Source organism: Aptenodytes forsteri, unplaced genomic scaffold (genome assembly GCF_000699145.1).
Source record: "Aptenodytes forsteri isolate BGI_AS27 unplaced genomic scaffold, ASM69914v1 Scaffold119, whole genome shotgun sequence".
NCBI lineage: Eukaryota > Metazoa > Chordata > Aves > Sphenisciformes > Spheniscidae > Aptenodytes > Aptenodytes forsteri.
Genome location: NW_008796165.1, coordinates 11,354,514 through 11,370,384, shown reverse-complemented (window position 1 = coordinate 11,370,384; position 15,871 = coordinate 11,354,514). Strand labels below are relative to the sequence as shown.

Sequence of the window (15,871 nt, the reverse complement as noted above, 5' to 3'; positions counted from 1 at the left end):
AGTAAGATGAGAAGAAATTAAAAGTCCTTCCAAAATAAGGTTATTTGCTGAGATACGCAACAGCATCACTGTTATTAATTTTTATTTTCACTTTGTTTTTTATTTGCAGCCCACATAAGAAAACTGGAAAAGTCATGTACGTACTTTTTAATGATTGAGTTGCATTTTTAAGTGTGGTGTCTGATTTTTGTTAAGTTACTGGGCGCTATTTTAAAAAAAAAAAAGTTACAGTTCCTTAGTTCCTTTTGTTTGGCTGTACAAAAGTATTTAAGAGACCTTTCAACGCAAAGAAATGTTATGTGTAATAATAGGCCTGTAGTAAACTAGTTGGGGTTTTTTTTATGTAGCACAGTGGTCCTTATGAAAAAAACCCTTGTTAATCCCAGTTGGCTTTCTTGCCTGAACATTTCTGTATGCTGCTTCTGTGTATTTCTGTAATGTTAGTTACTAATGAATGTTGTGTTGCCCTGAATCTTCCTTTGTGATGGAGAAGCTGATATGATTCTCAATATTTTATTTATCAGCCACATTCATGTTTAAAACAATACCTTGAGTTTTACAGAAAATGGGGAGTAGTCCTCCTGTCAGAAGTTGCCTTCAGTTACTGGGATTTAAGAATATATGTTTTTAAGAAAGCACTGACTTCTGTTTCCTATTTTCCTAGGGTGCGATCACCTACAAAATCAGCTGGCTACTCATTAAAGTGGACATCAGAAGAAAAAGAACTGTTTGAACAAGGACTGGTAAGTTTGTTTATATATGTAGTATTTTGAATAGAAGTCATTAGTTTATCTTAAATAACAAAATAATAATTAATATAAATAAGCGTGTTATATTTATCTGCTTTTGTACTTCTAATGTGTTAAAAATAATTGCCATTTACTAAGAGTTTAATGATGAATCACATTTATATTGATGAATCCCCCAAAATGGCTTTATTTACCACATTTTGTTCATGTGAGGCTGATTACAATTTGAGATCACAAAATATCTCAAATACACAGCTTTATGAATTGTATAATCATAATGCTGTAGTTAAGCACACACTATACTTCCTGTAGTTAAGGCAAATCAGTTAATAAAGTGAAATCCTTTAACTACTATTGTAAGGTCTTTAGACATAGTTGTACAGTGCTGAATGTAATAGGGTTTGCTTTGCCAAGCACAAATTCATTTCAGTAGGATTCCTTGGGTTAGTAGGCAGTATAATTTACCGTGTGCCTGAATTGGGTGAAGAAGATCCTCTAGTTAAGAAGAATAGCAATAACTTACTGTTGGATGCAATTTTCTTCTTGGTAGAGTATGACTAGCGAGATTCTTTACCATAGGTTTGCTGTACTGTTTGCGCATTTGTAATGAATAATTGAGTTTTTAAGCTCTTTTGGTACATAAAGTGCAATGTTTGGAATGTTAGAGTTTGGGTAACTTAAATGTGCTTTGTTGTACTAGGTGAAATTTGGCCGCCGGTGGACAAAAATTGCCAAGTTGATTGGAAGTCGTACTGTTCTACAAGTAAAGAGCTATGCTCGGCAGTATTTTAAGAACAAGGTAAACAGAGTATCTCTGTAGTTAGCAAAAAGGCTGTTTGACAAGTATGCTGTTGTACATGTAGTTTGATTTTTAGTCTGTCTTTTCAGGGTACTGCTGTTAAAGTACGTACTCTATTTATTCCCATATTCAGAAAAGTGGAATATGCTTATTTGCAGATTTAAATATGAAGTCAGACCTGATTTCAAATTCCTAGAATGACTTTAATATTTTTATTGCTGGTATAACTAAACAATAAATGTAGTATAATTATAGTCTCTTATACTGTTCGTTGTTAGTCTGAAGAGACTTGTTTTCCACTTGTGCTGGTTTTGGCTGGGATAGAGTTAATTTTCTTCACAGTAGCTAGTATAGGGCTGTATTTTGGATTTGTGCTGGAAACAGTGTTGATAACACAGGGATGTTTTCGTTATTGCTGAGCAGTGCCTTCACAGAGTCAAGGCCTCTTCTGCTCCTCGCACCACCCCACCAGCGAGTAGGCTGGGGGTGCACAAGAAGTTGGGAGGGGACACAGGCAGGACAGCTGACCCCAACTGACCAAAGGGATATTCCATACCATATGACGTCATGCTCAGTATATAAAGCTGGGGGAAGAAGAAGGAAGGGGGGGACATTCGGAGTGATGGCGTTTGTCTTCCCAAGCAACTGTTAGGCGTGATGGAGCCCTGCTTTCCTGGAGATAGCTGCATTTGAGATAGCCTCATTTCTACTTCGGGGGCATTTAAGAAGAAATTACTACTGTCTGGTTTTTTGGGTTTTTTTAATGGAAATACATACTAATTTACACTTGGGCTAGAAGTATACTTATAATGCTGCGTAAAAGTCAATTGCAATGGATTAAAATGTATCAAAAGGGTAAGATGAGGAAGAAACACTTCAGAATGTTTGCTGTTCAAGTAAAATACTTCTGACTGACTGGGAGGCAGAGGGAATTGTTCTGCTTTTCCCTCCTAAAAGTATTTTATATTTTCCTAAGGCAAAAAATGGTGATTCTGAAAAAGAAGAGCAAAGTCAGTGTGACAGCAATCTTCCCACTGAAGATGGAATAAGGGTAGAAGCGTGGTCATCTGGAAACTTGAGAGGCCGTGCAGACCCCAATCTGAATGCAGTGAAAATTGAAAAGCTGTCAGATGATGAAGAAGTAGACATAACTGATGACATGGATGAACTACTTTCTCCTGCCTTCCAGCAAGAAACTGGAAAATCTGAATTATCTGTTATTTCAAAAAGTCCAGTTGAAGAAATGAAAGGAATGGAACATGTTTTTTCATCTGTTGGACACAGTTCTGCAATTTATTTACCTAAAGAAGATCCTCAACATACCAAGCAAGATACAGTGGATGCATTAGTATTTCCAGGTGTTGCAGCAACGTGTTCTCAGCACCTGAACGGTGATAAATCTGTGAACTTAAATTACCAGCCATACAATAATTTTATTGAGAAAGCTGAACAAGGCAGAATGGTAACATCTTGTGGTACTAGACAAGTAACTGATCAGGAGCTTAATGAGGAACAGAGAGACCTGGCTGATAATGGATTGCTTTTTCCTTCTCCCTGCCAAGTGGATGAAGGTCATCAAGAAGAAGCAGAGGAGCTTAAGCCACCTGATCAAGAAGTGGAGGTTGACAGAAGCATCATTCTGGAAGAAGAAAAGCAAGCTATTCCTGAATTTTTTGAAGGGCGCCAGGCCAAAACACCAGAGCGTTATTTGAAAATTAGGAATTATATTTTGGATCAATGGTAAGATGCATTAATTTCATTTACTGAAATAAGTGGTTGACTCATGTCCTGCTTTGTTGTAGTTAAAATACTACATAGTACTAATAGCTTACTTCTGAAAAGAGTAAAATTACTTTTATGGTAGCATTATAAAGATTGCCAGTGAACAGCACTGATTATTAATGCTTCTTTTGCATCTTCCCAGTTTTTTTTCTGGCATTCTGGAAGCTAAGCAATGAAAATACTTTGAAGCATTATGAAAATGAGTGTCCTATATCAGAACAAGCTGCATCCATTTTGGTTATGTTATTTTCTTCCAATTTTTGTCATCCTATATGTAAGAATGCATATATGGTTTTAATAAATGGTTCCTCAAAATAACTGATTAAATGAATTCCATAATGAGGTCTGTAGCATTGTAGTACTGCCTTTACAGAAGGGCAGCTAGAAGAAATAAGCTGTGCTAGAGCAAATAATGTTGACAAAAAAAATACTTCAAATTAAGAATCAATTTGGAGTAGTGCTTGTACGCTTGAATATTTTATATTCCATCTCCAAAGAATCAGTTTAAGGAACCTTAGTGATTTGTGGTAGCAGGCTCAAAATACTATTTGTTCTGTTAACAGTTTTGGTTTGTGTGCTTGTTGTGTTGGTTAGCTTGCTTTTTTAGGTAGAAGGAATTGCTGAGTTTAACTCTGTTCTCATTCAGTTGTCTTGTGTATTGACAGCTTATTCTAGTTGCAAAGAAACTCTAAAATTCCATACCAGAGAAGTGTTGAACTGAAATGATTCATTATCAGTTTAAAAGCAATAAGTGCATAGAGAATGAAAACAGGCTTATGTATTACACCAAGGGAGCCTGTGATTATATGAGCTATTTAGACTAATCTAATGCAGACATTCTTACATCAGTTTAACAGTATCATAATACTTCTGGGTAGTTCATTGCTTCCTGGCACCAGTCATGTTGAAGAGTTTGTTTTAAGGCATGGAACATAAGTTTCACTCTGCATAAGTATGAATGTGTATGAATAACCCTAAAATAAATTGTATGTGTTTTGTGAAATTTATATTTTTGCTGTGATTGCCCTGCGTAGTGGTGTGTAGTGTGTGTATTGCAGAGGGAAAAAAGCACTTCAGTGGCTCGTCTTAACCTCAGCTTAAGTCATGCAATTCCTTCCTCCCCCCATGATTTGTTTTATTATTTGACAATGTGCTACACTTCATTTTAGGGAGAGATGTAAACCCAAATACCTGAATAAGACGTCTGTACGTCCAGGCCTTAAGAACTGTGGTGATGTTAACTGCATTGGACGGATCCACACATACTTGGAATTAATAGGAGCGATTAACTTTGGCTGTGGTAAAGATATTTTTATTGGAATCAATTCAGAACTTAAATTCTAATCGGTTCTTGCTGAGCACATCTATTGTTGACTGTCAGCTTTTTTTATTAAAATGAATATTTTCATGTGAAGGGTAAACATTAAAGTTAGTAATGTGTCTTTAAAAGAAAAGTCGTAAGTTCGCTTCATTGAAGCATGGATGACGGCACTTAATCAGAATCAAGCATCCATGTGAATAATCTTCCAACTTCTCTGTGCTCTTAATGTCTTAAATAGTAATTGTTGTTACATTTAAGCTCTGTAGAAGAGAATTTTTGTTTGGATGGTATTTAGTATAGTCATGTTCCAACCTATATGGCTGTAGCCTATTTTGGTATTAATGCTGAAGGACTGCTTAATGTTAGGGTATATTGCTCACACAGAAGGATACACGTTAATCCTTACTAGGAAGGACCTTCTGAGCAGATTGTCTCTCATGATCTTTGAAAATCTAGAGGACTTTGTAATCTGCTTACAGGATTATGGATTTTTGGTTTTACACAAGATGTCTTCTTTTTTTTTTGATTCTTCTCCCCCCGCCACCCCGGCTCACATTTGCCGCACACCAGCTGGTGGGGTGTTTGTTCTGTGCTTTTCTGTGTGTCCAGTGTTGGATTTTTTTTTTTTCCCCTGATACTTGCTGTATCTGAAATTCTGGCCTCCCTCTGTGTAAGACAGAATTGAAGTTATTGTTTCTTTTCCCATACTGAATTATAACTATTTCCTAAATAAAAAATAATGTCTTCATCCTCAGGGCTGGTTTTTACAAGATTCAAATGTTAAAATTAGGTGGCATGTTAAAAGTATATGTACACCTATACGTTACTGTTGGTTTAGTCTCTCTGGATTGATTTTGGTCCAAAGCTGAATGACAGTCACCTAGGAGAGGAAGAATGGCCTGCAAATACATTTTGTCTGAAATAAATTAACAGTAAGGAAGGAGGTTTTCCTGTCTTAAAAATGCTGTGGTAGTGGGAGAGGGCTATATAATCAGTTAGTAATATGACGATCAAGAGATGTCTTTTCACTGTGGGTTTTGTTGTTGCTTTTTTCTTTATGGCATTTGTCATTTTCACTTATCTATGTCATTCTTGGCTCTGTACCAGAAATAAGTGGCTTCATACTTTACTGAAGTACAGTGTATCTCTCTTCTGCATCCTGTAGAACAGGCTGTCTATAACCGACCCCAACCAGCTGATAAAACACGGTCCAAAGAAGGCAAAGACACAGTGGAAGCGTACCAGCTTGCTCAGCGCTTGCAATCCATGGTATGTTTTAGTGAGGGCGGTGGGGGTAGCAAAAAACATTCAGCATGGAGAAGGTCTTTTCAATTTTCAGTTTCAAACTAGGGCATCTCAGGCAATTTCTTCGCTTGTTCAGTTTGCAGTTTCATTAGAATACCCTGTAATTTCTGTGTCAGTTGAAGTACAAGTTCTGCTATCTGACAGGTGTCTGTCCTAACTCCTGCTGTCTTACACATCTGATTTCTGTACAGGTACTTAACTACGACTGTGTTTCAGTCTTTTCCCTGCAGCCCTAACCCCTTCCTCCCCACCTCCCCATAATTTATTAGCCTGTATTAGCCAGAAAATAGTGGAGCGTGTTGGTAGTGTGTGATTAAGTTGCTTGTATTTTAACTGTTAAGTATACTAAGTATATGATATGACTTACTGAGAGCCTTATGCACACAATTAGTAGTAACTCATTTACAACTACATAAATTACCAAGGCTTGCCAGATTTAATTTACATATTCACGTTTAGCATAGCATTTTTAAGTACTTCATAGCAAAATAAATCAATTGATGAGAGGAAAACTAAATCAATCCCACTAAAAAACAATAAATGGAAATATAAAGAACTGTAGCATACACTAGATGTAAACATACTGGTTTTATAGCTTTTTGTATTGTCTGAGCTATAATTCAGAGCTGGATAATAATGTGCTGTTGCTGTCAGATGTTGATGATCCGTGGAGCATCAACCAGGTGTTAGGCTTCACAGCCTTAAAAACTGAAAACTTCACTTGTGATGTTTCATGACAGATTGTGAACTACTTAATTCTACAGAACTCCAGGGTGTTCATTCTTTTCTGGAAATATGTCATAGTGTTAGTAAGCTTCATGTGGCAGTAACCTTTTGGACAATGTTCTTATGGCTGATTAAATGAAGTAAATGCAGCTTTTTCAGGAGTATGATCCTTGACTCATGTTGATTTGCTTGCTGCAGCGTACAAGAAGACGGCGAGTGCGAGACCCTTGGGGAAACTGGTGTGATGCCAAGGATTTGGAAGGACAGACGTTTGAGGTAACCCTTCTGTGTGTTGAACTTTCCTTACAGAATTAATTCTTGCTAATTGCTAGCAGGTGGTGTTGCATTAAATATACGAGGGAAACAGTTGTGTAATAGGTACTTAACCTCTCTTTGTGGAAGCAATAATTTGAAAATAATGTAGCAGCTGTTACATCTTTATGCTGCTGATAAATACAGCTGTACTTCAGTGTTTACAAAGGTGTTCATGTTGTGAGCATGTGTGGCCCTACGCTGTTTTATGCCTATAAAGCTCTTTGCCTTGTCTTGTAGGAGATTTCACAACCCTTTGTTTTCAGTTAACCACCTTACTAAAGCTAACAGTAGGGGATAGGAGAATAAGATTTAAATTTTAGTTTTTCAGTCCTATATGGTTTCTTTGTGCTTATAATGCAGGTGATAAAAGTTCCTAATATTAATTCTGCTACTAGCAATAGCACCAGAACTGTGGTTTATCAAGTGCTTCGAAAAATTCATACAAGTTTAAATATTTTGTAGAAGACTTGGAAAGAAAATATCCAGTTGTCCATTTCTACAACTTCAAATTATACAAAAAGTGAAGAACTGTAAACATCTTATTTTTCTTGTACAGAAAACCACTTAAATTTGTAACCTTCAGTAACAAGTATCTGTAACAATTACTTCCATAATGTTATAATGCCATACCTGTTTTTGAGTAGCTGTGGTTAATAATTCTAACGCTTTCTGCAAAATACGTATTTGGATGGAAATAAAGTTTGAAAACACTCATCCCTAAAGAGGTGTCATGATAAATTCTGGCCATGGATTGTAATGGCAGCTTTTCTCCTTAGCTATCACACTTGCATTTATGTATGGTATGCGCTGTGGGCTGTGGTTTTACTGAATTTGATTGACTTGGGGAATGTAAGAATTCTCTCATCAGGCATCTTGTGGACTAGATCTCTGATTGTCATTACTTTCACACTGCTTGATTCTGCTAGGGCTATTGCCCTCTATCTTGAGTAGTCCTGTAACTCACAAATTGATAGCGCATCAAGCGGGCACTGGTGTCAAGAATTTATTCTGGGCTGGTTTTGGAATCACTACTGAAGGAGCACTTAAGACAGATTCTTTTTTTTTTATTTTATTTTTTTTTTAGCATCTGTCTGCTGAAGAATTAGCAAGAAGAAGAGAGGAAGAAAAACTGAAACCTGCAAAATCTTCTAAAGGTTCAAGACAAATAAAAAGGTATTATTTGAAGTACATCATGTTCAAACACAGATCTTCTAGAAATTAAGCAAATGTCTTGGGTAGTGTCAGGCTGGAATGCTGCAAATCATTAATATGTATTACGGTCTGAAATAACATGTATGCATTTCAAATGTTTCATATTGAAATTCATGAGTGTGGGTAGTGAAGTTCCTGTATTTGGTGGAAGTCATCCTAGTGTGGGATGAGAAAATCCAGTAAAGAAAACAAGGTTATCCCTCCTCTGCCAAGGAGACAGAGGGGAAACTTGAAAAGTTTCCTGAGTGTCCTACATCTTTAGAGAAATTTTCTTTCATTTTATAGTTCCTTTGATCCCTTTCAGCTGATACCGTGCTGTTTATTCACTGAAGAAAAACAGGTACGTACCTATGAGTGAACAATCAAGAATGCTTTATTACTTATGTTACTTTTCTTATACTCATTATTGCGTATCATTTCAGGAACCTTTTCAGGTGAAAGTGTCTTCCGAAGCACTTTTAATAATGGATTTGGTGAGGATTAAGTTTTATCTTTCAAAAAGCTACGACGTATATGTTGTGGTTTTTTTGGTTTGGGTTTTGTTTTTTTTTAATGGGCAACCTAAGAAAATTGAGAAATACAGTACTTACGTTAACTTCTTTCCATTCAGACCTAGAAGTGAGAATCTAGTATTAAATAAATAATGGATGTATTAAATAGTATTAATCTATTATAATTAATACTAGATTATTTAATTTAATTATACCATTTAATTAAATAATTAAATCTAGTATTAAATAAAAGATGGATGTGGGTTTTTTTATTGTGCTTAGTTTTTCTAGAAGGTAAATGGTTGTACACTAATAAGAGCGTTACTACTTACTACTCTCCATCATACGTTAAATATAATTTGTTTAAAGCTACTTTCTAAAATAGACTGCCCTTTTGAAATCTTACTCATTTTCTACTAGTCTGGGAATTGATTTTTGTGTTTATAAAGCAATGCATGTTTTTTTAATACCAACAGGTTGTACCAAAATTGGCGCAGTTGTTCAGCACTGCACTGCACAGGCTTCAGTTTTTGAAGCTAGTGTTGCTTCGTGTATGGAAGTGTTACACAAATGCACTGTATACATGCATGTATATAATAAGCAAACATAATCTTTTCTGTTTGCTTTAAATTGAAACACTGGGTGTTTGAGAATCTTCAGCTGTCCTAAGTTTTCCTTCTAAATGTCACTGAGAAGTTACTGACTTGTATGTATTCTGTTGTGTGCAGATCAAAAGTAGGAGAAATTACACAACTTGAACTTCAATAATTGTTTAATATCATTTTAGCACTCTCATGTGTCTATGGCAGAAGTAATAGGGCTGCTAGGTGGAAGATACTCTGAAGCTGATAAAATTGTAGAAGTAAGTGTCTTTTTACATTTTCTCTATAATATTAAAACTGTTATGATAATATATATAATTTGAATAGATGTAAATGTTATTTCTGAAGGGCAACTACTTAAATATATTACAGTTGAAGTTATTTACTGTAGTCTTGAAATGTTAGAGGGATGCTTATGTTCAAGCATTGGCCTGTCAACTCTGTCATGAGGAAGATCTGGTATATGACTCTTAAATAAAATTTAAAGAATTTTAACTGATGGAGATGTCCTGCATTTATCCATCTGGAGACTTTTTTAACAGGTTTGTGCAGCAGAGCCGTGCAATAGTCTCAGTACAGGACTGCAGTGCGAGATGGATCCAGTATCTCAAACGCAGGCCTCGGAAACGCTGGCTGCCAGAGGATACAGTGTTATTGGATGGTACCATTCCCACCCGGCCTTTGACCCCAACCCCTCAATACGAGATATTGATACTCAAGCTAAATACCAGGTACTTGCTGGTCTGTACATTAAAAATAAATGAATAGCAAAAAAAACGAACAACCCGAAAGCCTCCCTGGTATTTACAGTGTTAATACACATTCTTGCTCTAATGCGTCTTAAAATCTGTTCATTCATAAATTGACATAAATTCTATTTTTTCAATTTCAGAATGCTGTTGTGAAAAAGGTTGTATTTCTTGTATGTGGGGGTTTTTGTGTGTTTTTGGTTTTTTTTAGAGTTATTTCTCCAGGGGTGGCGCCATGTTCATTGGAATGATCATAAGTCCTTACAACCGGAATAATCCTCTTCCATATTCTCAGATCACTTGTCTAGTAATTAGCGATGAAATCAGTTCTGATGGTTCCTACCGTAAGTACCGATATTTTGTCCATGGTCTTGATTTTTCTTTTTCTTTTGGATACTAAGGGGAAAAATGTTGTCTATTCTTGAACTTGAGAAATAGGTATTTATATATTTACGTTGGCAACTTGTGCTGTACAAAACCAGGAATTTCACTTAAAGAGTAATCCTGCAAGTAGTGCATGCTGTCATGACAAGAATATACCGGTATAAATAGATAGAAGATTGTTTTTCTGTATTAGTATTTCCCACAATCCGTGAAAGAAATTAAAGGGTTGGGACAAGGGTCATTGTTATTTATCTACAGGATCCATAGGAATAGCTGAGAAACTGCTTCGCGTGTGTTACTTATACTTTGCTGCGTTACAAAATTCTGAACAGATCCTCTGATCAAGGAGACAGAAGTATAATAGCAAAGAATTGGCTGCTATAGCGGCCAAAAAATCCTTATTTGAGTAACTTAGCATTCAGAAGGTCAAAGGATCAAACTTGCCAGCTGTCCAGGAAAACACAAGATATGAAAGATGAAATGCTGTGCTGGCATGAATCCCAACCTAAGAGAACAAATTCTTGATTAAAAATGTCATTGGCATTTCATGAAAACGGGATGTTTTCTTTTCTTGAATAGTTAAGAATGTATCATGTAAAATTCATGGTATTTCCAGTGATGATCAGATCTTCTGCTTATTCCCTGACATTAATTTGAGGAAAATTCCCGTGATAACAGTACATGGTTATGGTAGCTGCCTCTTCTCTCTCCTCCTCCCTCCCCCTGTTTAAGTCCTGATTTTTGTATCCAGGCTCCAAGGTTTCCAGTTTTCTTGGCAAGGCAATAGCAGAAGCCATGTGAGCCGACAGTTCCCCCTCTGTTTTTTCCTGTGGAAGTGAGCAAGGGAGACCATCTGCCTGGAGACTTGCTTCATAGTCCTAGGGGAAGTGAAGTGGTGGCCACATCTGTGCAGTAATTCCTGTTTACCATACTGAGCGTACCATAATTTTATCCTCATTTCCCATGCATCCCACTCTTGTGGCGTGGAGTTAAAATACTTAGAAACTTTATCTGCCTGTAGAAGTAGACATTTTTTTGGTCACATACATCTTCTGTCTGAGAGGACTTCATATTTATGTTTATCTCCTGAAATCAACTTTTTACAAAATGGTATCTCCTCTAGCTCTTTGGAAAAGTTATACCGTGGCAGTAGCGCTATAGTACTGAGCAAGTGAACAAAAATTAGTATTTCACATGAGCCATAAATATTTCTATAGATTAATTCTTACTCTTGGAAATGCATTCTGCACTGAACACTTTTCACATTTGAGAGGTGTTCAAATAGCAGATTGTATTTATTGCTGTCTTTTCACTTACTCCGAGGTATAGTTGGAAAGCATGCGTTTCATCTCATTAAATTCTTATCTTGGAAAGGTGCTTTTTTTTCTTTTTTAACGACTTACTGAAATTTACGGTCTCTTTCTTTCTCCCTAATTTTTGGTAACTGAATTGTGCTCTGCAAGTAATTTTCTGGTGTTCCTTTAGAACACTTTCTAAATTCCTCTTCCCCCACCTGCAATAAACTAAAAGAATTTCTCCCTTTAGGAACAAAATTCCTCTGAAATCTAGAACAATAGCTAGCCGCTTCATCAGCCAGCTCCTACGTGAAAAACAAAACCTTTTTTATTCACTTAATAACCACATAGATCTTAGAGAGACTACAACAGTGTAAGTGGTACTAGGTTATAAAAACTCAATGTATTTTGCCGTTTTTCTGTTATGTTGTAGATTTCTCTGTGCTTCCTTATGGCATGAGGAATTGGTGAGGGCAGGGAGGAGAACAGGTTTGTTCCCTACTCCCACCAAAATTAAATTTGGAATCCAAAATATGTCATACTTTTACTTTAACCCTCTTAATGTTGGCAAGTAATGGGACTGCAAGCTTCTGCAGTCAGTAATAAATTATGAACAGTTATGGGGAAGGAAGGGATTGCACCTAAAACTAAAAAAGAAAAAAAAAAAAGTTGAGTGTACTAGAAACACTGAATAATCATGTTCAATTGATTCCAGGCCTGCCCTACAAATTTGAAGTACAGCAGATGTTGGAGGAACCTCAGTGGGAATTAATATTTGAAAAAACAAGATGGATAATTGAAAAATACAGATTCTGCCATAGGTGTATCTACTCTTCCCTTAAAAAAAAAAAACCAGCCAGTTTAGAATTTTTGCATGTTTATTATTGATGTTTCAATAAAGACGTGTCTGCTTTCTACAGACACCAAATAGCACCACTATTCGTTTTTCTTTCCACAGCAGTGTCCCCATGAATAAAATTTTTCATAGAGATTCTGACCTGACTTGTTTGCAGAAAGTAAGTTTTCTTCTTTTAATTCTTAGCTTTTTTTAATTTTAAATGTTTTTTTACATACAAATGTGTTCCGTATCAGCAGAAGTCACCTGAAGTTACATTTTTACAAATCAGAGATGTAAACTAATCACAATAAATGACTTCTATAGTGCAGCTTATTAACTTAGAAACACAATTAAAGTAACAGTGTTCATTTGAGAGAGCTGGGGACAACGGTTACATGCAGATACCAAGTTTTAACCTCAGTTTGGAGAAGAAAGAATGTCAAATTAATAATGTCTCTTCTCAGCATGTTGTATGCTTTCAGTGTCGAGAACTGCATGCGTTTTGAGAGAAGATTTGGACTTCCTAGTCCTTTGTTTGATTGGTAAAGTAGTGCTGTGCCATGTTTGGCATGCCTAAGTGGGAACTTTAATTTTCCAGTCAGTGTAGTCATTGCTATGAAGTTCTAAATAACTACAGCTGTAACATTAATTGCACAAACAAGACAGAAGATCTGCTGAAAGCGAAAGACATAAACAGAAAACATGTACACAATGATTACCCACGTCTTTTTTTTTTTTTTCTTCCCCTCTCAACATGACTTTGCTTATAAACAGCTTAAATCTAAAATGGAGTTGGTAGAATATTCTTGAACTTAGCTGTTGTGTAATTGGTTTTATAGAAATCACCCCTGTGTTCCTGTGTGACTGTTCCTTTCTAAAATTTATATTGTACAGTTGAACACTTCCTATAGTGTTAATCCTAAATAAATAAATACAAATCCCTTTGGAATACTTATCAGCTAGAAGGGGAAAAAAATAAACTCGGGGAAAATGGCAATTTAAAAAAAATCTCCTTTTCTTTTGACTAGCTTTTGGAGTGCCTGAGGAAGACTTTGGGCAAGGTAAAAAACTGCTTCATTGCTGAAGAGTTCTTGACTCAGATAGAAAACTTATTCCTTTCCACATACAAGAGTGAGAAAAAGAGTAATGCCGAAGAAAATGAGCATGAATGTGCAAATGAATTGCCAATGTGATGGCTTTAACAAAACTAAGTTACGGAATTTTGATTTTATTTTTTCATTTTCTTTCCCTCCTCCCCATTATGTCAACTCTTTCAGAATTCTTATCCATTTTAATAGTAACTGTTACAGAATCTAGTGTCATCTTACTGTTACGATTTAAACATACTTTGAAAAACTCCTAATGTGTTGTGACCTGACTACAGGAGGAACACTTAATGCTAACATTTTGTAAAAAATGAGCACCACAGAATTAATTGATTGACCAACAGTCTGTCGTTTGGGAAGAAGGACAACCTGGCAAGAATATTGTGCTTCAGTCTTCGAGAGTTTGTCCTCTCTCAAGTCTTTCAGTTTGGAAATTTTCTCATGTTTTTTATCTGCAGGTACACATCTAACTCGGAATGAATTTGTTCCTTAATGCTTTAGAGATTGTAAGTTTGAATAAATTCACAAAAGAGAAACTTGCAACTCAACTGAAATGAAAATTTTGTAGCTCACTGATTTCAAACTTTCCTGGTATCCAGTCTGAAGTTTTATTCAGTTGCGGTTTAATACATCGTCTGTTTTTTTTTTTAATTTTTTTTTTCTCCATTGACCCCTATGGTCAAGTAGCTTTTTGGCATGTTTGCCATCTTGCTTCTATATTTGGGGAGGAAAAGCTGGCAAGTTTTTATGACTTCTCAGTAGCAGTTGTGCTTGTTTCCAGTGGAAATGGTAACTCCTGTCTTATTACAGGCTGCAGTCTTTCTGATCTTCCATTCTACGGGGAGATACTATGTTGTTCTACCAGATCATTGTGATTTGTCCACTTCTAATTGCCACTGTTTCCTGTGGAAACAAGAGCTCTTGATTGATGGCATACTTAGTGCAACAAACAGAAAAGTATGTCTTTTTAAAGAAAAAAAAACCCACCAACTTTTATATTCAGTCTTCTCTATAACGTGTAGCTCAATAAGAAAACTAATTTTGTATCAGTTCTTCAGTTACAATTTCATGCAAGTATATATTCGGATAAATTAGTCATAAGCAGATTGATCTTGATTGAGAAGTTTCTTGATTGCAACTTGGAAGTGTTTCATGAGCTGTATCACTGTGAATCTTTATAGAAAAAATGTGCTTTAAATTTTGCTTTCTAAATCATGAGGAAACTTGACTTATATACAGTTATTACTATTTACACAGATTTATCTTGGGCAAAGTTTCTCTGAGTTTATATCTAGAGGGGTGACAATGGACTTGATTCTTATTTTAAAAAAAATATGTGTGTATATATCTAGTTCTACATAACATAAATGGAATTTAAGATTTTGTATGTTTACATTTTTAACTTCAGCTTTTCATTTGTATAAAGAGTTTGAAAAGCTTTAAAATTGTAGAGTTGCATCCCAAGGAGGGAACTCCTTTACGGGAAGTTAAAATTACTTTTTTTATCATGCCTCATAAAATGTTAGTCTTTTTCTGTTACTAAGTGGAAGGTGCAGAACCTGATCATATGAAAATGTGAGCCCTTGATACTCAGTGATTCTCCCAGTGCAGATTCAAGAGCTATGGACTTAAAAACATTGGTGAATGTTCCGTGCTCTCATCTATGTTCAGATCTGCGGGTGCGCAGCTTTGGATCCCGCTACTATGTATAATTTACAAACTTGGTGTATCCATCTGTATAAGGCATGTCAGCTCAGTCTGCATATATTCTAAAATGTCATCTTTGGGACTTCATCATTAAAAATATTGCATGGCTTTCTGTATTTCTAGTTTAAATTACACTCTTGGTGAGAAAGCATTCCTTCCCTACTTAGTTGTGGAGTGGTCTGCAGTGTAAGGTATTCTTCTGCAGTTTTGCATAGGTTACTCTAGAAAAATCACACCGCATAAATGGATGTACTAAAAGCTGTAATTAGTTCCCATTTGTAGGAAGAGGATTTTGAACCTCTTGTGTAACAGCAATATGAAGTCGATAATGTTCGTTGTCCACATACGGTCTATTTCCAACCATTTAAGGATGGATGTGAGTATTACCAAGTAGTGGTAACAATGTGCTGGCTGCATCTCTGTTTAATGATTAAAATGAGTTAAAGTAATACAGTTGTATTAATTGGATTTAACAGTGATGTTACATACG

At 35.9% G+C, this 15,871-nt stretch overlaps 1 protein-coding gene across 1 annotated transcript in view; it reads left to right on the top strand.

The window, feature by feature from the left end:
- The window catches only part of MYSM1 (Myb like, SWIRM and MPN domains 1), an 18,671-nt gene extending 2,850 nt beyond the window's left edge, over nt 1-15,821 (top strand). Inside the window, exons 5-20 of the mRNA XM_019474141.1 lie at nt 88-136; nt 665-743; nt 1,450-1,548; nt 2,525-3,288; nt 4,500-4,630; nt 5,817-5,920; nt 6,881-6,958; nt 8,082-8,170; nt 8,495-8,549; nt 8,632-8,682; nt 9,488-9,562; nt 9,845-10,033; nt 10,263-10,395; nt 12,446-12,551; nt 12,689-12,746; nt 13,597-15,821. Of these exons, the coding sequence (XP_019329686.1) occupies nt 88-136; nt 665-743; nt 1,450-1,548; nt 2,525-3,288; nt 4,500-4,630; nt 5,817-5,920; nt 6,881-6,958; nt 8,082-8,170; nt 8,495-8,549; nt 8,632-8,682; nt 9,488-9,562; nt 9,845-10,033; nt 10,263-10,395; nt 12,446-12,551; nt 12,689-12,746; nt 13,597-13,761 (2,225 nt within the window). The 3' untranslated portion in view covers nt 13,762-15,821. The remainder of the gene's footprint in view (nt 1-87; nt 137-664; nt 744-1,449; nt 1,549-2,524; nt 3,289-4,499; nt 4,631-5,816; nt 5,921-6,880; nt 6,959-8,081; nt 8,171-8,494; nt 8,550-8,631; nt 8,683-9,487; nt 9,563-9,844; nt 10,034-10,262; nt 10,396-12,445; nt 12,552-12,688; nt 12,747-13,596) is intronic.
- Nucleotides 15,822-15,871: the final 50 nt, after the last annotated feature.